Source organism: Nomascus leucogenys, chromosome 3 (genome assembly GCF_006542625.1).
Source record: "Nomascus leucogenys isolate Asia chromosome 3, Asia_NLE_v1, whole genome shotgun sequence".
In the NCBI taxonomy this organism is placed as follows: Eukaryota; Metazoa; Chordata; class Mammalia; order Primates; family Hylobatidae; genus Nomascus; species Nomascus leucogenys.
This window is the reverse complement of record NC_044383.1, coordinates 30,440,419-30,464,789: the sequence shown is the minus strand read 5'-3', so window position 1 is coordinate 30,464,789 and position 24,371 is coordinate 30,440,419. Positions and strand designations below refer to the sequence as shown.

Below are 24,371 nucleotides of genomic sequence, written 5' to 3'. Positions count from 1 at the left end.
CAACACAGTGAGACCACATCTCTAGAAAAAATTTTTTTAAATTACCAAGCATGGCCAGGAATGGTGGCTCACGCCTGTAATCCCAGCACTTTGGGAGGCCGAGGCAGGTGGATCACAAGGTCAGGAGTTCAAGACCAGCCTAGCCAACATGGTGAAACCCAGTCTCTACTAAAAATACAAAAATTACTTGGGCATGGTGGCGCATGCCTGTAATCACAGCTGCTCCAGAGGCTGAAGCAGGAAAGTTGCTTGAACCAGACCCAGGAGGCAGAGGTTGCAGTGAGCCAAGATCACACCACTGCACCCCAGCCTGGGCTACGGAATGAGACTCTGTCTCAAAAAAAATTAATTAAAAAAATAAAAATTACTGAGCACTGTGGTACACACCTGTAGTCCTAGCTACTGAGGAGGCTGTGGCAGGTGGATTGCTTAAGCACAGGAGTTTGAGGTTACCATGAACTATGATCACACTACTGCACTGCAGCCTAGGCAACAGAATGAGACCCTGCCTCTTTAAGTAACATAGATAAAAATTATTTTTCAATGATCTAAAACATCAAGCCTTTGAAAATGTTTTTTCTATTGTTTCCAGTACATACACCTTACTATATGAAAGAATATAGGGTACAGAATCCATCTAAAATATTCCAGGAAATACCATTCCAAATGAGTTAGGAGTATACTCATTCAGGCTATGATACACACACACGAGCACACACATGCACACATTTTTTTTTTTTTTTTGAAACATGCTCTTGTTCTGTCACCCAGGCTGGTGGCATGATCTCAGCTCACTAGAGCGTCCACCTCTCAGGCTCAGGCGATCCTCCCACCTCAGCCTCCCAGGTAGCTGAGTCCACAGGTGTAAGCCACCACACCTGGCTAATTTTTATGTTTTTTTTGTAGAGACAGGGTTTTGCCATTTTGCCCAGGCTGGTCTCCTGAGCTCAAGGACTCCACGTGGCTCAGCCTCCCAAAGTGTGTGGATTACAGGCGTGAACCACCATGCCCAGTCTATGATATATATTAAATACAATTAGGATGTTTATTAAATGATGTTTACTAGTCCTCATTTCCACTGCTAAAAATGTTACATCCTAATCTAACGTTAATTAATACTTTACAGTGTAAAGACCAAGCAAATAATTGAAAAAAAGTATAGAACTCCATATAACATAATCTTTTCCAAATGTATGTTATGTTTTATTACATAGACACACATAAATGTTGTTTTATACTTTAACATGCCATATCTAGCAACATATCTCACACACAGAAGAGAATCATTAGTACCCATTTAACAGGAATCTTTAATGTTTTCACTTTTTCAGGGTTTAAGGAGTAACAGCATCCTAACACCTAGAAATGCCACAGCGACCTACCATGAGGCAAATATCACCAGCCTACTTAAAAAACCAACTATTGATATAATTAACTTCTGATATACTCAATAACAAGTAACTATGTTTTTCAAAATATTAGTATTTATTCAAACAACAAAATGTTACCTAATTCTGACTTAGCTTTCCTATACAGAGAAGACTGCACTTAGAAATTTTTTTGTCTGCTTACAAAAACTTACCTATATAAACCAGTTTAGCCATTTTTCCAGTAAGATTTCAAAGTAATATTCATTTCCTTTTTCCTGTAGCCCAGAAACAGCTAAGTGATTAAGAGTCATTTTAGACTTCCTGTAGTCCCCATGCAACTTTTTAGCCCTGCCAATATACCAGCACCTGTACTTACTCCTGGCTTTCCTGGTGTGGGAGGCAAAAATGGTTCTAGTAGGGCCCAGATCTTTCTACCCCAGAAATTCACTTTAGGTGTAAATTTCTAATTTCTTCTTAAAAATAAATAATTACTAAATACATTATCTACTCCCAAGGACCTTAACTACTTAAGATTTAGGTAGAAGCAAACATTTAATTGAATCTATAAAAAGAGGTAAATAAAAAGAAAATACAATTTAGGCTGGGCTCAGTGGCTCATGCCTGTATGTAATCCCAGCACTTTGGGAGACCAAGGCTGGAGGAATGCTTGAGCCCAGGCATTTGAGACCAACCTGAGCAACACAGCAAGACCCCATCTCTAATAAAATAAATTTTAAAAAAATACAGGTTAAGGCCGGGAGCAGTGACTCACGTCTGTAATCCCAGCACTTTGGGAGGCCAAGGTGAGTAGATCACCTGATATCAGGAGTTTGCGACCAGCCTGGCAAACATGGTGAAACCCTATCTCTACTAAAAATTAAAAAATTAGCCGGGTGTGGTGGTGTGTGCCTGTAATCCCAGCTACTCGGGAGGATGAGGCTTCAGAAGAATCACTTGAACCTGGGAGGCAGAGGTTGCAGTGAGCTGAGCTCGCGCCACTGTACTGAGCGACAAGAGCAAAGACTCTGTCTCAAAAAAGAAAAAACAAAAATTTAAATACAATTTTAACTTTAAAAAAAATATATTTAAAAATATCTGGGGACCACTCACAGTAGTTCATGCCTGCAATCCCAGCAGTTTGGGAGGCTGAGGCGGGTGGATCACTTGAGGCCAGGAGTTCAAGACCAGCCTGGCCAACATGGCGAAACTCCATCTCTACTAAAATTACAAAAATTAGCTGGGCATGGTGGCCACGCCTGTAATCCCAGCTACCAGGGAGGCTGAGGCATGAGAATTGCTTGAACCCAGGAGGCAGAGGTTGCAGTGAGCTGAGATTGCATCACTGCATTCCAGCCTGGGCGACAGAATGAACTCTGTCTCAAAAACAAAAACAAAAAAATACAAAAATTAGTCGGGTGCAGTGGCCCATGCCTGTAGTCCCAGCTACTCAGACAGCTGAGGCAGGAGAATTGCTTGAACCCAGGAGGTGGAGATTACAGTGGGCCGAGATCAAGCCACTGGACTGCAGCCTTGGCAATGGAATGAGACGCTGTCTCAAAAAAAAAAAAATCTGTAGAGTTGGGGTCTCATCATATTGCCCAGGCTGTTCTCAAACTCCTGGGTTCAAGCAATCCTCCTGCTTTGGTCTCCCAAAGTGCTGGGATTACAGATGCAAGCCACCATGCCTGGCCTACACTTTTAAAGAAAAAGTGATTTAGAGAAAATATTACAGTCTAAAATCAAAACAAGGAAACTTTGCTAATACCCAGAGTTACCCACATTCAATCTAACACACAGTAGCCAGCAGACACAATTTTTAAATTGTTTAAAAATTATAGTCAGTTTGTGGTAAATATCAATTAATAATTTCATTCTTGGCCAGGCGCGGTGGCTCATGCCTGTAATCCCAGCACTTTGGGAGGCCAAGGTAGGCGGATCGCAAGAAGAGGAGATCAAGACCATCCTGGCTAACACAGTGAAACCCCATCTCTACTAAAAATACAAAAAATTAACTGGGTGTGGTGGCGGGTGCCTGTAGTCCCAGCTACTTGGGAGGCTGAGGCAGGAGAACGGTGTGAACCCAGGAGACGGAGCCTGCAGTGAGATCGCGCTATTGCACTCCAGCCTGGGCGAGGGAGCGAGACTCCGTCTCAAAAAAAAAAAAAAAGAATTTCATTCTTGGCCGGGCACAGTGGTTCACACCTGTAATCTCAGCACTTTGGGAGGCCGAGGCAGGTGGATCACGAGGTCTGGAGTTCAAAACCAGCCTGGCCAAGATGGTGAAACCATGTCTCTACTAAAAATATAAATAAGTAAATAAATAAAAAATACAAGAATTTCATTCCTGGGCTGGGTGCGGTGGCTCACGCCTATAATCCTAGCACTCTAGGATGCCGAGACAGGTGGATCACCTGAGGTCAGGAGTTCAAGACCAGCCTGGCTAACATGGTGAAACCCTGTCTCTACTAAAAATACAAAAATTAGCCAGCCATGGTGACACATGCCTGTAATCCCAGCTACTTGGGAGGCTGAGGCAGGAGAACCGCTTGAACCCAGGAGGTGGAGGTTGCAGTGAGCTGAGATTGTGCCACTGCATTCCAGCCTAGGCGACAGAGCCAGACTCTGTCTCAAAAAAAAAAAAAAATTCATTCTTGGCGGGGTGTGGTGGCTCAAGCCTATAATCGCAGCACTTTGGGAGGCTAAGGTGGGGAGATCACTTGAGGCCAGGAGTTCGAGATCACCCTGGCCAACATGGCAAAACCCCGTCTCTATCAAAACTACAAAAATTAGTCTGGCATGGTGGCCATGCCTGTAACCCCAGCTATTGGGGAACTTGAGGCATGAGAATTGCTTGAAGCCAGGACACAGAGGTTGCAGTGAGCTGAACTGCACCACTGCACTCCAGCCTAGGCAAAAGAGTGAGACTCTGTCTCAAAAAAGAAAACAAAAAAATACAAAAATTAGCTGGGTGCAGTGGCCCACACCTGTAATCTCAGCTACTTAGGAGGCTGAGGCAAGAGAATTGCTTGAGCCTGGGAGGCGAAGGTTACAGTTAGCCAAGATTGCGCCATTGTACTCCAGCCTGGGCAACAGAGCAAGACTCTGTCCACCCAGCACCCCCTCAAAAAAAGAAAGAAAAAAAAATTCTTATTAGCTTAGGTGCAATTTTCTAGCAACCAAAGAGATTTTTCTCTTAAAGACTTTTACTAGTAGATACACAGTATGGTGTACTAGTAGTTAAAAGTCTCGACTTAGAACTAGATTTGTACCACGAACTAGACATATGATCTGGGTTACTTAACCTCTCTGTACATTAATTTCATCATCTGTAAAATGAAGTGCCCACTTCATAGAGGGGTTTTGAGGATTAAATAGACAAAATACTTACCGATGATAGGCTTCTCGACGATACTTTTTCAGGGCATGCTTATCCATGTTAGCAGGCATATCTGCTGCATTCTGTAACCGATCACTCCAGGAGGTTGACATTTTAACTGTATTTTGTATTCTAGAAAAGAAAATCATTAATTTAGTAACTTAATATTGGCATCTGTATACTGACATCTGATTTTTTTAAAAATGAGAAAAACTCCAGCTTGCAAACTGTCTAATATAATTACCTATTAAAACACACTGAATACAGTAAATATGCTGAAAATTATACTGACACTTCTCAACAATCTAAAGTTAGAAAAATAATTTCATATGGTAATTTCAATCCAGAAAGATAACATATACTTCCAAATCATTAAGCATGGCTGCCAGTAATTACTAACTCTAATCCTAGATTCTAGAAAAGGCACTAAAACCACAGCACAGCAGTTTGTGAAGATATATAATTTTAAGTTGATGTATGTTTTTAAAACGTGTGTAGTAGGCAAATTTTAAATTCTAATCAACAGATTCTGGTGTGGAGCAGAACAGTAGCAGGCATAGCTAGCAGGTTGGAGTAGGGGTACAGCTCATTTCCCCATCCCCATAAGATGCCAGCCCCACCCCTCTGCCTGCCCAGCCAACCCTGCTGTACTACCCCAAGGTGTGAGCCTGGGTTGGATACTGGCTACCCCCCAGCAGACCCCCATCATGGGCAGGCAGAGCTCCAAGGCTCCTCGGAAGACGTGACCACCAGGGTTGCGGCAGGCGCTTCCCCTGCAAAGGCCAACGGACAAGACAATGGCCACATGAAAAGCAATGAAGACTTATCTCCCAAGGGTGAAGAAGTGTTGCCTCCGTGAACAGAACACATGAGGCAGCCGGGGCCACTGGCGATGCCATTGAGCCAGCATCCTCTATCCAGGGTGCTGAGGTCAAGGGGGCCATCTCCCCTAACAAGTTCTCTCAAGAAGTCTTTCAAATTCAGCAGCCTGCTCTTCCACAAAAATTGGAAGGAGGACGGGGGCAGTTCTTCTGCCTCTCAGCCAGAGGAAATGCAGGAGCAAGGTGCCTGTAGCAACAAGGGCACTGCCCAGGAAAGGAAGGCTGCTGCTACCCCTGAGAGCCAGGAGCCCCAAGCCAAGGGGGCAGAGGGTAATGCTGCCTCAGAAGAAGCCCCAGGCTACAGAGCCATCCACTCCCTTGGGGCAGAGAGTGGCCCTATACCAGGTAGTGCTGAGCAGAATGAGGAGCTAGGTGGGGGCAGGTGGGTGATCTTTAAGCTGCAAAAACTGTGCTGTCCTTGTGAGGTCATTGCCTGGACCTGGTGCCCTGACTGCCTTCCTGTGCCCAGAAAGGAAGGGGCTATTGCCTCCTGCCAGCCACATTCCCTTTTCCCGTCTCCCTCCTGTGGATTCTCCCATCAGCCATCTGGTTTTCCTCTTAAGGCCAGCTGAAGACAGGCCCTGATAGCTCCCCAAGTTAGGTCAGTGATGTAAAATGCTCCTGGCCTTGGCCCTACCTCCTTCCCTGTCCCCACCCCTGCAGAAGGCAATTGTTGGTTTTCTTCCTCGATTCTTTTCCAAGTAGGTTTTGTTTGGAAAACAAAACTACTCCCCAAATCCCTGAGCCAGAAGTGTGGTGCTTATACTCCCAAACATTGCATACCCAGCCTCCCGCCATTGAGTTTTAGTCTCTTGTGCTGTGTCTGGTGGCACTTGGGCTGAAAAGGACACTGCTTCTTCTAGGTTTTTGGTTTGTTTTTGAAACAGGGTCGCAGTGGCGTGATCTCTGCTCACTGCATCCCAGGCTCAAGCCATCTTCCCACCTCAGCTTCCCTAGTAGCTGGGACCACAGGCAGAGATGGGGGCGAGGGGGTCTCTACAAAAAAATGTTGCCTAGGCTGGTCTCGAACTCCTGGGTTCAAGAATCTGCTCACCTCAACCTCCCAAAGTCCTGGGATTACAGGTGTGAGCCACCCAGCCTCCATCTAGGTTTTCATAAATATCTTACTCATGTGGAAACCTCCAGCTTGTACATCAAATGTGTCTCTTTTTTTGACTTGGTAAGAAAGTATTTGGCTTTGGGGTTGGGGGTAGGTCTGTAATGTGAAACAACTTGTCTTTTCTTCTCCCATTGTTACAAAACTTTTAATGGCCAAACCTCAGATTTGTACTTTTTTTTTTTAAGCTGCTAAAACTATTCTCTTCCACCTGGTTTTACTGTAACATTTGAAAAGGAAAAAATGTCATCCCTTTAAAAGATAAATAAATACATTTTGATAACATACTAAGCTCAGTCAATGGTGGCACAAATATAAGCAAATATTTGATTTCTATTTATTTAATGCTTTTACATTTTTCTGTAATAACTTAGTTTCAGCTGGCAATAAAGACTATGAACAAAAAGAAGGAATAAACTAAAATATTTCATCTAATTAGGATAAACATCTAAAATGAGGTGGGCAGCTTAAGTGTCTTTAACTACTTTTACATTAGGCTATTCTTAGGTTTCACTTCTGTTTTTGAAGTTTTCATCAGTAAGTAGTTTCAAATAAGGATGAAAAATATCCTCTTAGAGTTAAGAAGTAGATTAATATTTTATAAAAATAGCATTATTTGTGAAAACATCTGTAGCCTGTTTCCCATCTTGAAAATGCTAATATCGTTTATGACATGAAGTCAATATATACCTCCCTTCCTCTCTCCCTTCCTCTGAGACAGGGTCTCACTGTTGCCCAGGCTGGAGTGCAATGACATGATCATAGCTCACTGTAACCCTGAACTCCTGGACTCAAGTGATCCTTCCACCTCAGACTCCAGAACAGCTAGAAATACAGGAACTCACCACAAAACCCAGCTAATTATTATTTTTTTTTAATTTGTGTACAGACAGGGTCTCATTATATTGTCCAGGCTAAGTCTTTTTTATATAAATCACCTCTGTGGCTTTTAAAAAAATAATTTATTCAGGGGAAATTCGCACAAAATTGACCACTTTAAAGCGAACAAGTTGGTGGCATTTAGTGCAACCACCAACTCCTTCTAGTGTCAAAATACTTCCATGACTCTAAAGTAAAACCCCTTATCCATTAAGCAGTTTCTTCCCACTGTGCACTCTACCCAGCCCCTGGCAACAACCAATCTGGAATCTGTCTCTGGATTTAACTATCCTGGATATTTCATAAAATGGAATCATACAAAATGTGACCTTTTGCGTCTGCCTTCTTTCAGCTGGCATAGTATTTTCAAAGCTCATCCATGTAGTATCACATATCACATTTCATTCCTTCTCATGACTGAATAATAATCCACTGTGCAGGAACAACTGGCTCTCCTTTTGTGGAAAAATGAACTTAATCCACACCTCTCATCATACACAAAATTTAAGATGGATCATAGACCTAAATGTAAAATCTAAAACTATAAAACCTGTACACAGACCAGGTGCAGTGGCTCATGCCTATAATCCCATCACTTTGGGAAGCCAAAGTGGGCAGATCACTTGAGCTCAAGAGTTTGAAGCCTGGGCAACATGGCGAAAACCCATCTCTACAAAAAACACAAAAATTACTTGGGCATGGTGGTCCATACCTGTAGTCCCAGCTACTTGGGAGGCTGAGGCAGGAGTATTGCTTGAGCCCAGCAGAGGTTGCAGTGAGGCGGAGGTTGCTTGCAATGAGCCGATTATGCCACTGCGCTCCAGCCTCAGTGACAGAGGAAGACCTGTCTCAAAAAAAAAAAAAAAAAAAAAAAAAAAGCCAGGCACAGTGGCTCATGCCTGTAATCCCAGCACTTTGGGAGGCCAAGGAGAGTAGATCACATGGTCAAGAGATCAAGACCATCTTGGCCATCATGGTGAAATCCCGTCTCTACTAAATACAAAAAATTAGCTGGGCGTGGTGGCACGCATCTGTAATCCCAGCTACTCAGGTGGCTGAGGCAGGAGAATCGCTTTAACCTGGGAGGTGGAGGTTGCAATGAGCTGAGCCGAGATCACACCACTACACTCCAACCTGGGCAACAAGATCAAGACTGTCTCAAAAAAAAAAAAAGGACAAGCAGCAGCCCTTGGGGTTGCTCTGTAAACAGAGTGGTCATTCTTTCATTCCTCTTATGTTTTCTTTTTTTTTTTCTCTCTTTTTTTTTTTTTTTTGAGATGGAGTCTCGCTGTGTCGCCCAGGCTGGAGTGCAGTGACGTGATCTTGGCTCACTGCAACCTCCACCTCCCGGGTTCAAGCGATTCTCCTGCCTCAGCCTCCTGAGTAACTGGGATTACAGGCACACGCCACCTTGCCTGGCTAATTTTTGTATTTTTAGTACAGACAGGGTTTCACCACGTTGGTCAGGCTGGTGCCAAACTCCTGACCTCATGATCTGCCCACCTTGGCCTCCCAAAGTGCTGGGATTACAGGTGTGAGCCACTGTGCCCAGCCTCCTCTACTTCCGTAATAAACTTGCTTTCACTTTACTCTATGGACTCGCCCTAAATTCTTTATTACATCAGATCCAGGAACCCTCTCTTGGGGTGTGGATCAGGACCCCTTTCCAGTAACAATACTGTAGGCAGGAAAACCATGGAAGGCCTCTATGAGGAGGTAGTATTTGTTCAGAGACCTGAGTAAAGTAAGGGAGTGATATACAAAATAAAACAAACAGCAACTGCACATACACAAACAACAACTGCACCCAAGTAGCTGGGATTACAGGTGTACACCACCATGCCTGGCTAATTTTTTCTATTTAGTAACACAGTAGTTTGCAACTATACTCCCAGCTACTTGGGAGGCTGAGGCAGGAGGGTCACTTTGAGCCCAGGAGTTTGAGGCTACAGCGAGCTATAATCACACCACTGCACTTCAGCCTGGGTGACAGAGTGAGACCCAATCTCCAAACAAAAAAATAAAACAATAAATCAACCTACTACAGGGTTGGCATATACACATCATATTAATCTGTTTTGCATATTATGGCTTATATGCATATGCAAAAGGTTTAGAATATTTTATTCTCTTAGGAGGTTAAAATATTATCTCTGCAACCTTGTTTGTATACTTAATTTGTTCTAAGTCCCTCTTCATGACTAACAGAGGACTTAAAAAACTAAAACAAAATTGCATTTATATATTATCCTTCCATTAGCATATTGGGAGGAAAAAGACAAGCTATGGTTTGGGACAAAATATTTGCAAACACACATCTGACAAAAGGACTTGTATCCAGAATATAGGAAGAGCTCTCAAAATGCAATAATAAGATAAATAATCCAATTAAAATACAGACAAAAGATATGCATAGACATTTCATCAAAGAATATATACAAATGGCAAATAAGCATATGAAGTGATGTTTAACATCATTTGTCACTAAGGAAATACAAATTAAAAACACAATAAGATACGAAAATATGCCTATTTGAATATTTAAAATTAAAAAGACAGACAACATCAAATATTGTTGAGAACATAGAGCAACCTGAATTCTACTACACTGCCAGAAAGAAAATAAAAAAGGCACAAGCACTCTGGAAAAGTTTGCCATTTCTTTAAAACTTAAACATATATCTATCATATGTCCCAGACTTTCTAATTGTAAGTAATTGTCCAAGAGAAATTAAGGCATATATCCATATAAAGACTTCAACACAGGCTTGGGCACAGTGGCTCACACCTGTAATCCCAACACTTTGGGAGGCCAAGATGGGGGATTGCTTGAACCCAGGAGTTCAAGAGCAGCCTGGGCAACATGGCAAAATGCAGTCTTTTTGAAAATTGAAAAATTAGTTGGGCATGGTGGCACATGCCTGTAGTCCCAGCTACTTGGGAGGATCACATGAGCCCAAGAGGTTGAGGCTACATACAGTGAGCCAAGATCATCTAATGCCATTGCACTGCAGCCTGGGCGACAGAGATCCTGTCTCAAAAAAAAAAAAAAAAACTTACACACAAATGTTCTTAGCAGCTTTGTAATGGCGAGAAACTACAAACGACTCAAATGTTATCAACAAGTGAATGGATAAAAAAAAATTATGGTACATCTGTACAATGTAATACTACTACGTAATACAAAGGAATAAAGTATTTATATGCAAAACATTAAAAACTTCATAATAATTACACTGAGTGAAAGAAGACAAAAAGAGTACATAGTGTATGATTCTGTATATATAAAATCCTAGAAAATGCACACTAATCTGACAGAACACAGACAAGTGCTTCCCTGGGGTAGGGAGGTCAAGTAGGGAGAGGAGGAGGTATTACAAAGGAGCCCAGGAAAACTTTTGGGGAGAAGGGGTGATACGTTCAATAGCTTCATTATGATGATGGTTTCATGGGTACATATATATGTTAAAATTTATTATATACTCTGTGCAACTTATTGTATACCAATTATGCCACAATAAGACTGTTTTTCAGCCAGTGGCAGTGGCTCACACTTGTAATCCCAGAACTTTGGGAGGCCGAGGCGAGTGGATCACTTGACGTCAGGAGATCACATGACTGTACTCCAGCCTGGGCAGCAGAGCGAGACTCTGTCTCAAAAAAAAAAAAAAAAAATATTTCACAGGCAAAACATGCACAGTCCCCTTCACCACTACCATCACCCTCCCCCAAAGAAAGGAAAACAGCTGCTCCAACAGCTCTAGGCAACTGCTGAAAACAGGAAGAAAAGAGCAACTGAAACTGTAGGGTAAGCCTGGTTAGCAATGTGCACTGAATATTCTTTCCCTCAAAATGGTGTGCCAATAAAATGCTGACAGCCACATGCAGTAAGACCACTATCTTTAAACTACAATGAAAGGAAATTTTGTCCCTCCCATAATTACCCTCTCATTACTTAACATAATGTTAAGAAAAGTTCAAGAATTATGATGTAGTACAGTAATATTCTTCATGCCCAAATTGATAAAAGTATAAAAATAGCAGTAAAGGCCTGGCATGGTGGCTCACGCCTGTAATCCTAGCACTTTGGGAGGCCAAGGTGGGTGGATCATTTGAGGTCAGGAGTTCGAGATCAGCCTGGCCAACATGATGAAACCCTGTCTCTACTAAAAATGGAAAAAAATCAGCCAGGCGTAATGGCATATCCCTGTAGTCCCAGCTACTCGAGAAGCTGAGGCAGGAGAATTACTTGAACCCGGAAGGCAGAGGTTGCAGTGAGCTGAGATTGCGCCACTGCACTCCAGCCTGGGCAACAGAGCAAGACTCCATCTCAAAAAAAAAAAAAAAAAATAGCAGTCAGCACTTCTTTTCATGACAATTCTGCATTAAGACAAAATGCCACACTGCTAGAGTTATACGTTGGCAAACGCTCTTTAAAAAGTCATTTTACATGTCTGTTTCAAGTTAGATCAGTAATTCATTTGGAATAAAGCGAGGAGCACTTTAATAATATGTAGAGCAGGTCTATCAGTCGAAGTGTTTAACACATGGCAATTTGAATCAAATATTCATTTTTCAATAGAATATGTCAACATGGATAATAGGGTAATAATAGCAGTATGAATAATCAGTAGTTTCTACTTCACTCAAATTTTAATTTTGTATTTAAAATACAAAACTTGGGTGGCTCACACCTGTAATCCCAGCACTTTGGGAGGCCGAGGCGGGTGGATCACCTGAGGTCAGGAGTTCAAGACCAGCCTGGCCAACATGGTGAAACCCTATCTCTACTAAAAACACAAAAATTAGCCAGGCGTGGTGGCAGGCGCCCATAATCTCAGCAACTTGGGAGGCTGAGGCAGGAGAATCACTTGAACCCAGGGGGCGGAGCTTGCAGTGAGCCCAGATTGCGCCACTGTACTCTAGCCTGGGTGACATCTAGACTCCATCTCAAAAAAAAAAAAAAAAAAAATACAAAACTTGGCATTTGTAAGTTTTATAATCAACCATTCATTCTCATTCCAAGAATACTGCCCTAAAACTTAAATGGAAAGGATAATTTCGAATAATTTCTTCAAATTTTCTCATCAGCCTGAAACTTATTTTGGTCTCTAAATACAACAACTTTCATTGTATATTACTTATGTTAAACTAGTTTATGGAAAAAAGAAAAGTTAAAGCTATATCCTCCATTTGTATGCCTCATAAAGTACTAAATAGCCACATTTTATTCAGTCTTTGATAACCCTAGTCCTTGGCCGATAAGCAAGTAAAATCAATAAACTATAGTAGTTAGACATTTGGTTTTATCATTATATTGTGGTTAAGGGTCCTCTCTGTAACATAGCCACAAACCAACTTACTTACAAATACATCCCCTCAAAAACATGGAAAGTCAGATGCAAGTTTACTTTTAATTCATCTACCAGTACTGCTGAAAAACTAAATCCTCATATTTGTAGTTAACAGTGTTACCTATAACTCAAAGAACAGCACTGTGAAATAAGCTATAGCTTTTTTAAGTATTTTGTAACCTTTACTCGTCATCATCACAAAACACATGAAAAAAGATATACATACGTGTGTGTATATATATATATATACACACACATATATACTTTATACACATATATAATATACTTTAAGTGGGGGTGGGAGGAGGGTGAGGGATGAGAAATTACCCAATGAGTACAATGTACACTATTCAGGTGATGGTTACACTAAAAAGCCAGACCACCGCTATGCTATATATCCAAAACTGTACCCCCTAAATCTATAAAAATTAAAAAATAAAATAGTTTAAGATGAAGAAATGCCTATTTTTCCAGAAGACTCCTTAAAACTGTTGCATTTAAATTATCTTAAATGTGTCATTACCTCTCATCATCTTTTAAATAGTTCATGATAAGTTTTTGCTTTTTGTTTTGTTTTGTTTTTTTGAGACAGAGTTTCACTCTTGTTGCCCAGGCTGGAGTGCAATGACGTGATCTCGGCTCAATGCAACCTCCGCCTCCCAGATTCAAGCGATTCTCCTGCATCAGCCTCCCAAGTAGCTAGGATTACAGGCAAGCACCACCACGCCCAGCTAATTTTGTATTTTTAGTACAGATGGGGTTTCACTGTGTTGGTTAGGCTGGTCTTGAACTCCTGACCTCAAGTGATCCACCTGCCTCCCAAAGTGCTGGAATTACAGGCATGAGCCACCGTGCCCAGCCTATAAACAAGTTTTTTTGTTTATTTTTCATTTCATTATTTTCAGAGTTCTTTATGTCATTTGTCCCAAACTGCACTATACATTCCTGTCAAAGGCCAACACTCAATAGTTCACACACCAAAGTGATGCCAACAGTTAACAAACTCCAACTAATAACATCACACTTACCCACACACATCACTCACTGTCCTCTCACGTTTTTTGCACATAACACTTACATTTGACAGTTTGCATTCTGTCAATCTCTCCAAAATATAAGCTCCATAAGGGAGAGGAGTGTTTTATTTGCTGCTCTATCCCCAGTATCTCGCACAGTAGACTTAACAGACAGAAATAAATGAACCATTAAACCTCTATACATGGAGCCCTTTGCTTTTCAGAAGCCTATTTTTGTGTAAGCCTGAAAATGCAAGAATAACTGCAGAAGTCCCTTTTAATACTCTAAATGAATCTTTGGAAATCTTACTCTTGGTTCACAAATACGTAAGATTCTTGGCTTGATTAACGTAATATTTTGCTAACATTTCAACATCAGGCCTTGGAACAAAAGTTTCCTTGTTCTCCGAAGGAAAAATAACAAAGTTGAGAAGAGAGATCTTGTCGAGTGAGAAATGCAGTACCTGTTGCCTTGACGACTTGTTTTTCTTCTTCAAGCAGCTACATGCTCCTATCTGTAGTCTGAAATTGTAACTAGAAACTACAAATTTCATCTTTTCCTAAAGTTTTGAAAATATACAAAAAAGACTGGAATTTTGCTATGTTCTCATCAACATTCTATTGCTACTATCCTGCCATATTACGTAGAATGCTATATATTTCTTCCACATCAACACATTAAGGCTGCTTCTAACTGAATGTTTTGAATAATACCAGACCTTCAACAACAACATGGTTATTGACACAAAGGAACAAGAGAGCATGTAAGGAAAACATTTTAAAAGATTGAGCTATTTCTTCAAAATGTTGTCATAATTAACTGAGGTCTTCAAAAACATAAAGGTATAAACAAGCTGCACAATTTTTACATTCAGACGATATATAATACTTTGCACCTTTAGTAATGATTCCTGAATACTCCTTTAAAAAAAAAAAAATAGGGCAAGGTGCAGTGGCTCACACCTATAATCCCACCACTCTGGGAGGCCAAGCCAGGTGGATCCCTTGAGCTTAGGAGTTCCAGACCAGCCTAGGCAACATGGCAAAACCCCTATCTCTATAAAAACATGCAAAAATGAGACAGGCATGGTGACGGGTGCCTGTAGACCCAGCTACTCGGGAGGCTGAGGTAGGAAGATCACTTAAGCCAGGAAGGCAGAGGTTGTGTGAGCCAAGATCGCAACACTGCACACTCCAGCCTGGAAAACAAAGACCCTGTCTCCAAAAAAAAAAAAGAAAAAAAAAGCAGGTAAAAAACTGCTTTATTTCAAAAAAGAACTCATTCTCTCACCAATGAACTCCTGCTCACCATTCAACTTTGGTTTAGTTCTTATTTTTCCTCTTATAAAATAATTTAAAAAGATAAAATCGGAAAGGCATAAATAACCACAGACCACAGTATTTCTACCTTTTAATATATAAATTCATACTTAAGGTTTAGTCCACCTATTTGGTTAAAATTCAGAGATATGCATGAGTTCGATGCCTTAATAATGCTAACATAACAACAGCTGACATTTATTGAGTACTTACTATTTTTCATGTATGATTCTAAGCAGTATAGTACATATTTTAACTCACTGACTTTTCAGAACAACTCTATATGTTAGCTACTATTATCCTCATTTTACGAAGTAAACAGGAAAGAAAAGTTAGATAATTTGAAGTCACAGAATTATACTGTGGTTAAGAGTACAGTTTCTGGAGCCACACTGCCTGGGTTCAAAACCTGGCTCTAACACCAACTAGCTCTACCACTAAGCAAATTATAAGCACTACAGTTTCTTCCACTGCAAAACAGGTAGAGTTGGAACAAAAATGTAAGGTGCTAAGAACAGTGGCTGAGACATGGAAATTGGTCAATAAACTGTTTATAATGCTTGAGTGCAAGATGTTTGAATACTTGAAGCCTTAGCACAACAATGTACTTAATGTTTGAAGGAATGAGTAATAGGCTTCTACTTTTGGAGTCAAAACCTCATAGCATCCATTACGTATCAGAGGCTGTAGCAATTTCACACATTTATCACGTCAATTAAAGTATCCTGAATATAAGGACAACTATAGCTATAGGTTTGTTTCCTTTCTTCCTGGAAGCTCTCAGACCTAGAGAGAATTATTTCAAGATTTGTTTCACCAAACCTACTTCAAAAGTAAACGAGTAATTCAAGGCTTAAAAAAATGGCATTTACTGGCCAGGTGCGGTGGCTCATGCCTGTAATCCCAGCACTTTGGGAGGCTGAGGCGGGCGGATCACAAGGTCAGGAGATCGAGACCATCCTGGCTAACACAGTGAAACCCCGTCTCTACTAAAAATACAAAAAAAATAGCCAGGCGTGGTGGCACATCCCAGCACTAGGGAGGCTGAGGCAGAGGAACAGCTTGAACCCGGGAGATGGAGGTTGCAGTGAGCTGACATGGCGCCACTGCACTCCAGCCTGGGTGACAGAGCAAGACTCCGTCTCAAAAAAAAAAAAAAAAAAAAAAAAATGGCATTTACTGACTTCAGATTTGTGAAAGATTCTAATGTTAGGCCAGGCGCGCTGGTTCATGCCTATAATCCCAGCACTTTGGGAGGTTGAGGTGGGCGGATCACCTGAGGTCAGGAGTTCAAGACCAGCCTGGCCAACAGGACGAAACCCGTCTCTACTAAAAATAGAAAAATTAGCTGGGCATGGTGGCGCATACCTGTAATCCCAGCTACTAGGGAGGCTGAGGCAGGAGAATCGCTTGAACCCAGCAGGCGGAAGTTGTAGTGCGCTGAGATCGCATCTCTGCACTCTAGCTTGGGCAAGACAGAGAGACTCCATCTTAAAAAAATAAAAAAGGCCAGGTGCAGTGGCTCACATCTGTAATCCCAGCACTTTGGGGGCTGAGGCAGGTGGATCACAAGGGCAGGAGTTCAAGACCAGCCTGGCCAAGATAATGAAACTCCATCTCTACTAAAAATAAAAATTAAAAAAAAAATTAGCCAGATGTAGTGGTGGGCGCCTGTAGTCCCAGCTACTCGGGAGGCTGAGCCAGGAGAATCGCTTGAACCCAGGAGGTGGAGGTTGCAGTAAGCAGAGACCGCGCCATTGCACTCCAGCCCGGGCAACAGTGCAAAAATCAAAAATACATAAATAAATAAATAAAAAATAAAGATAAACTAAGCAGAAAAAAATAAGCACTGTCAATAAACCTAAATGTGAAAAAGCAAAATCATGCAATTTACAGAAGAATATAGAGATGAACAGCCTTACGGATCAAAGGTAGGGAAGACTTTCTTGCATAAAAGACAAAAAATGCAAACCATTTTGGGATTCACTTTCCCCATCTGTCAAATGAAGGCACTGAACGTGGAAGACTCTCAAGTTCCCTTCCAGATGTAGAAACAGATTTATGGGTCCAGATTCTGTAGAGGTCACAGTGTTCTTCACAATTTTTTACAATCAGTTGCCCACATTTATAAATCAGAAAATTCTGTGTAACATACGAATTTGGGCTGGGTGCAGTGGCTTATGCCTATAATCCCAGCACTTTGGGAGGCCGAGGTGGGCAGGTCACCTGAGGTCAGGAGTTCGAAACTAGCCTGGCCAACATGGTGAAACCCCATCTCTACTGAAAACACAAAAATTAGCCGGGCATAGTGGTGCATGCCTGTATTCTTTCTCAGCATGCCTGCAGTACTCAGGAGGCAGAGGCAGGAGAACTGCTTGAACCCAGGAGGCAGAGGTTGCAGTGAGCTGAGATAGAGCCAGCCTGGGTGACAAAGTGAGACTCCGTCTCGGAAAGAAAAGAGTGTAGGATGAAAGAGCCTGCTTGTACTATCTGCTTGGAAAGAGAAGACTGAAATCTGATGCCTGAAATTTAACGGCTTAAAAAAAAAATCAGTAAGCTTGCTGAGTATTAGCATGTTTTCATTACAGATGCCCAGTGGGATATATATTTTTATAGGCTCCTTGGTTTAATGGAGTTTCTTTAATGTTTTATTTTAGGTTCATCTTAAAATACTGTGAAATATTTCAAACATACAGAAAATAATATAATGATCATTTGATATGTCTACTACCCACCTTCTTTATCAAATTTTAACAATTAAAATTAAGGGCCAGGCGTGGTAGCTCACGCCTGTAATCCCAACACTTTGGGAGGCCAAGGCGGGCAGATCATGAGGCAAAGAGATTGAGATCATCCTGGCCAGCATGGTGAAACCCCATTTCTACTAAAAATACAAAAATTAGCTGGGCGTGGTGGCACATGCCTGTAGTCCCAGCTACTTGGGAGGCTGAGGCAGGAGAATCGCTTGAACCCAGGAGGCGGAGGTTGCAGTGAGCCGAGATCGTGCCACTGCATTACAGCCTGGTGACAGAGTGAGACTCCATCTCAAAAAAAAAAACAAACAAACAAACAAAAAGATTAAGACTGTCGTAATTTTTTTAACTTTTTTCTTGTACTGTTTACTGAATTTTTTTTTTTTTTTGAGACGCTCTGTCACCCAGGCTGGAGTGCAGTGGCATGATATAGGCTCACTGCAACCTCTGCCTCCCAGGTTCAAGTGATTCTCATGTCTCAGCCTCCTGAGTCGCTGGGACTACAGGCACGTGCCACCACGCCCAGCTAATTTTTTATATTTTTAGTAGAGATGGGGTTTCACCATGTTGGCCAGGCTGGTCTCAAACTCCTGACCTCAGGTGGTCATTCACTCCGCTCTAATTGCAAAGAATCCATGTAGCATACTTGTAAACTACTTACCAAAATTTCTCTTTCCAGCTTTATCTCAGACTAGTGCTCTACCAAACCCTTTTAGTGAGAGCAATCTATTAATCATACCCTCAATACATCCACTTCAGCATCTTCTCCATAAAGTGTTACTGTTTTTCCTGATCCCATCAAGCTACATTAATATTCCTTCACTCTGAGCAAAAAAAACTAACATTTATAGAGAACTTAATGTGTGCCAGTATCACTTCAATTGAATTATTCTATTTAATCCATATAACCCTGTAAAATTTGTTCTATTTTTCCCTTCTCAAGGAGAGAGAAACTGAGTGAGCTTGTCTAAGGTTAACTGAGTTCCCCGAGGTTGCATGATGCTAAGTAGCAAGCCAGACTACAAAATCCAGGCCCTTAAATAAATGCAATGTTTCCTGGCTGAAAGTATGACTGCCTTTACTACTCACATGTCACTCAACATATGCCTTGTGATAGTTAGCATTTTGTGTTAAATGTCTAAAAACCTCAAAATATTACAACATTTATTCAACAAAAATTTACTAAGAGCCTGTGTACCAGACATTGTTGACTACTGGAGCACATTAGAGAGCATCCACATATGAAGATTAGATGAATTCTCTAAATACATGGACAGCCCAGAAATATTGGTAAGAGCAAAATCCCAAATAATATGTACACAGCAACTGTACTAGATAAAAACCATGTCTATGTAAGTACTTTAAAAGAGCACAGCCATAACATGACAAAGTTGTGGGTTGTTGTTATTTACTATTTCACTGAATTAAGCTTATGTTAAGAGAATTAAGCAACAGGGCCGGACGCAGTGGCTCACGCCTGTAATCCTAGTATTTGGGAGGCCGAGGTGGGCGGATCACCTGAGGTCAGGAGTTCGAGACCAGCCTGATCAACTTGGAGAAACCCCCCCGTCTCTACTAAAAATACAAAATTAGCCAGGCGTGGTGGCGCATGCCTGTAATCTCAGCTACTTGGGAGGCTGAGGCAGGAGAATTGCTTGAACCCGGGAGGCGGAGGTTAGGATGAGCCAAGATCGTGCCATTGCACTCCAGCCTGGCCAACAAGAGCAAAGCTCCGTCTCAAAAAAAAAAAAAAAAGAGAGAGAAAATTAAGCAATAGAAATACTTTAAAAAAAAAAAAAAACTTGTGTTTTATGTATTCCTCTTTCCCCATAAAACAGCAGAAATAGCCTAAAGAAAGATTAATGAGCACCTCTCTGCCTAACATTCTACTGTAATCTGGCTTTCTTTACAAAGACGTGATGTCTTCTGGTTAAGGGTGGCAGGTACTATAAGGGAATACTATCTATATAAATCTTCTTACAATTACAAACTTCTGGAAACTTGTAGCTGATTGTAAATTTTCATACAATGGCATCATACCTTTGAACTGAAAGGAATCTTGCATAACATCTCCTTCAGCACCGCCCCCCACCCCGCCCCGCGCCCCACCACCTTATTTTACAGATTTGTTGGTTACTAAATCCTAAAACCTTAATTCTGGGTCAATGAGAGTAATGCAGCTACCTATACTGTTGAAATGTAGTGATTTCCACTGCAATGGAAATGCACTTCAGAAATAAAGTCTGTGTATGCTAGTATCAACCCTGCATGTGGAGTTTTTATTTTAATTACTAACCAGCTATGTTTTCTTGAACTTAACCCTTTTTTATCTTTTTTTTTTCCACTCTCAGCTCACACCTATTTTTTTCTCTTTTCGAACTTAACCCTTTCAGGCCTGGATGTCTTCATCTGGATAAATTCTAACCGTTGTTGAAAAGCCACGTGGTAAATATTTTTGAAACCTAAAGCCTTCTCTACGCAGTAACACTAAGTTTTTATGGTAAATGACACAGTTTCAATATTCTGCCTTTCACATTACGGTCAGCAGTTTGCATTCGTTGCTTTAAGAGGCGAAATGCATAGTCTACAGACACTGGGAACCAAGTACAGCTCAATCCTTAAGAACTCATAGGCCCCTGGACGGGCGCGCACACACCCCCCTGTAATGGTGACTAGTCATTTCAGGGCGCTGTACTTCAGAGTACGACCCCCCTCAAACATCAAGGCCCTAAAGGTGAAAGCCCAGGAAAACGTCGATTCGGACAGCAGCCTCTACCTGCTGCTTTTAGAAACTGTGGCCTGCCGGAGTCAAACCCCCAAAACGTTCTTCTTACAACTAAGGGTTCAGGCCTCAGGTCGGCATCTCGCCCTCTCCGGTTTCAGGAGCCCCGAAAAAAGGAGAGGAATAGGCCGCCACTGAACGGCTCAGCCCCCTGACCAGAGGCCGTCCGGATGTTTTTTGTGGCGGCTTGCAATTCGCTGTGACCTTTCCAGGAAGTGTTGCACACGGGCGTGTGGCAAACGAGCTGGCCGTTTCTCGCGGTCCTGCTAAAACGCTGTCAACCTGGCCCTCCACCAGAGGCCCGTTGGCTTCTCGGGAGGCGACCGAGGGAGCTCAGGGGGCGGGGAGGCTTTTACAAGAAGCGAAAGGACGGCCTCAGGAGTGGCCGGGAACACCCTGGAATCAGCTGGAGGACGTCAGCAGAACTGAGGAAAGGGCTACCACCAGCGTTAGGAAAGGGGGGAGAGGGCGGAACGCGGCGAACGGCCGCGCTCGGAGGCTGAGGTGGGGTCCCGGCGAGCCGGCGGCAGGGAAACAATGGCGCGAGCGTGACGTGGGCCGGAGGCGTCACGGCGGCGCGGAGGAAGGGGCTGCCGTGGGGCGGGGGCCGCACCGAGGGAGTTGGGAGGCGTGCAGCGTCCGCGAGCGCGCTGGCGGGGACTCGGCCTGAGGAGAGGGGCCTGGGGGCCATGGTCCCTGGGGGCCGGGGGCGGGGGCAGGCGGAGGCCGCTACCCTGGGGTCGCGTGCTCGGCCGCGCACCTCCCCACCTACCTCCCCGCTCGCCCGCTCCTTCCCCGCCCGCCCACGGCTGCCGCCGCACTCACCGGCTCCAGCGCACCGCAACAATCCCAGCGCGCAACTGCCGCAGCCGCCTCGGCGCGCGCCCTCCCCGCCCCCGCCGCCCGGCACCGCCCCGCGCCGCCCCCCTGCTCACGCCCAGCCAGGGACCAGCGCGCTGTTCCGTCCCCCAGCTCCGCCGCAGAGCTCGGCGAAGCCGACGCTCCCTGACCGCGCTGCGTCTGTCTGTCCCGCGGGTCTGGAGATCTTCAAACGACGGAACACCAGCTTTGCCCTTCTGAGGGTTTCCATCCCTTGACATTCTGCCTGCGACCCTCAGCCGGGACCCGGGCTAACCTCTCCACTGTGTATCATTCAGAAGAAGCTTTTCCTTGGGAGGAGAGGGCATCCTTTTTCCCAGTCACAGAATGTTTTGGTCTAATGGACCTCAAGGCCCCTCATGAGTCCACACCCGCATGGCACCCTCGAATCCCCTTGATGGCTAAAAACACCGGCTTTGAAGTTTGTCAGAACGAGTTCCAGTCCCAGTACCACCACTTACAAACTGTAACCTCGGGCGAGGGACCTGACCTCCTATACCCGGTGCCCACATTTGTAACACCAGGATAGGGAACAACAGTCCCCACTTCAAAGGGTGTTGACGGGATGAAATCACACAATATAGATGAGGCCCTCAGCAGGGTCCTGGCACACAGTAAGCACTCAATAAATGTTCCCACCACCAGCAACTCAGCAGGAAGACTCCGCAAAAGCAGCCAGCTATTTCCAGAGGACTGAATTCCTTGGTCCCGGCAGCTCTCACCAGTGAGAAAATGTGTCTAAACTTCTACTTTCAGAGCCCAAATTCGATGCCTTGGAGCCACAGAGAACAAACGTCTAATCTCTCTTGGACCTTTGACTTTTCAGATACTTTGCTTCTATCACCTCTGCCCAAGGTCTTCTCATTCCACATCAGTGTCTCCCGTTCCTTCCATTGTTCCTCCTCTGCCCTGGTTTTGAGGGTCTTTATCCCTGTCATGCAAATGGTAGATTTGACTGTGATTTCTTTAGAATACGTCACCCAAGACTGAACCAAATGTCTGTGGTATCATCAGAGCAAAGCAGGACTATAGCTTCCTCCTTTTGGGCCCTATCACTTTGCACTCCTGCGATAAAGTTCTTGGCACCCATACTGTTGACTCATATTGGGCTTGCAGTCAACCAAAACCTCCGGGTCTTTTTAATAAGTGCTCCACCAGAGCACTTCTACCCCTTCTTGTGCTTCTCAGCCAACTTCGCTTCAGGTCAGCTGAGGCTAGACCTTGGGCCCCTCACCTTCTAAATTTCTCAGGATATATGGAAAAGAGGAATAGGGGTTGGAAGCTGGCGTAACACAATCTTTAAACCAAGTGCATTTGAAAAAAGGCCAGGATGGCAGGGTGTGGTGGCTCACACCTGTAATCCCATCACTTCAGGAAGCCAAGGCAGGTGGATCATTTGAGGTCAGGAGTTCAAGACCAGCCTGACCAACATGGCGAAACCCCATCTCTACTAAAAATACAAAAATTAGCTGGGCATGGTGACACGCATCTGTAGTCTCAGCTACTCAGGAGGCTGAGGCAGGAGAATCGCTTGAACCCGGGAGGCGGAGGTTGCAGTGAGCCAAGATCACGCCACTGAACTCCAGCCTGGGCTACAGAGGGACACTCCATCTCCAAAAAAAAAAAAAGAAGAAATGAAAAAAGGCCAGGGTTTGTGTCTAAAGACTATGGTACTGAGAGAAAAACAAATATACAGACACACACAAATGAATGTGATCACAACTGTGAAAAAAAAACTGCACACACGAAAGACTACAGGGAAATATGTAATTGATTATGTTGTTTTCTCTCAGTGATAAGATGGGGTGGTTTCTTCTTTGTACTTTTGTATTAATTTCTTACGGTGTTTGTATTACTTTTATAATCAAGAACTTTGTTTTAAAAAATAAATCAGAAAAAAGAATTTAAAAAATCAGAGAGAGGGAATAACTTGAAAAAAACTGAAAACGAAGTTAAAAGATAACAGAATAAGGGGAAAACTATTTGCAACATACAAAAGACAAAGGATTTGGCTATAAAGGACTCTTAACAAATCAATAACAAAAAGAATGAATATGTAATCTCGGCACTTTGGGAGGCCAACGCTGGCACATCATGAGGTCAGGAGTTCAAGACCACTCTCACCAACATGGTGAAACCTCGTCTCTACTAAAAATATAAAAATTAGCCAGGTGTGGTGGTGCACACCTGTAATCTCAGCTACTCAGGAGGCTGAGGCAGGAGAATCGCCTGAACCCAGGAGGCAGAGGTTGCAGTGAGCTGAGATTGCACCATTGCATTCCAGCCTGGGTGACAGAGTGAAACTTTGTCTCAAAAAAAAAAAAAAAGAAAAGAAAGAAAGAAAATTTAGAATCAGCTAAATGCCCACCAATGGGGGAATGGCTAACTAAAATGTAGAATATTTATATAATAAAATTCTATAGAGAATTTAAATGAAGCATAGGCAACATAGTGAAACCTCATTTCTACAAAAAGTTTTTAAAAAACAGCCGGGCGTGGTGGCTCCAGCATGTAGTTGCAACTGCTACCCAGGAGGCTGAGGTGGGAGGATCACTTGAGCCCGGGAGGTCAAGGCTGCAGTAAGCTGTGATCGTGCCACTGCACTCAAGCCTGGGTGACAGAGAAAGACCCTCTCTCCAAAAAT

At 43.0% G+C, this 24,371-nt stretch overlaps 1 protein-coding gene and 1 pseudogene across 16 annotated transcripts in view; one reads left to right on the top strand and one right to left on the bottom strand.

Annotated features, from left to right (window-relative positions):
• The window catches only part of NT5C2 (5'-nucleotidase, cytosolic II), a 100,658-nt gene extending 78,914 nt beyond the window's left edge, over nucleotides 1–21,744 (bottom strand). For 7 of the 16 annotated variants that reach the window (XM_030807599.1, XM_030807627.1, XM_030807574.1 and 4 more), the window contains exons 1-2: nucleotides 21,674–21,744; nucleotides 4,759–4,878 (exon numbers count right to left, since the gene is read on the bottom strand). Coding sequence is in view for 6 of the 16 variants with exons in the window: in XM_030807530.1 (XP_030663390.1) it covers nucleotides 4,759–4,859 (101 nt within the window). In the remaining 10 variants the exon portion in view is untranslated. Of the gene's footprint in view, nucleotides 1–4,758; nucleotides 4,879–11,127; nucleotides 11,274–21,673 lie in introns of all 16 variants that reach the window. The other 9 variants (XM_030807610.1, XM_030807594.1, XM_030807581.1 and 6 more) reach the window with 4 other exon arrangements.
• Nucleotides 5,362–6,520, top strand: LOC105739519 (annotated as a pseudogene).
• Nucleotides 21,745–24,371: the final 2,627 nt, after the last annotated feature.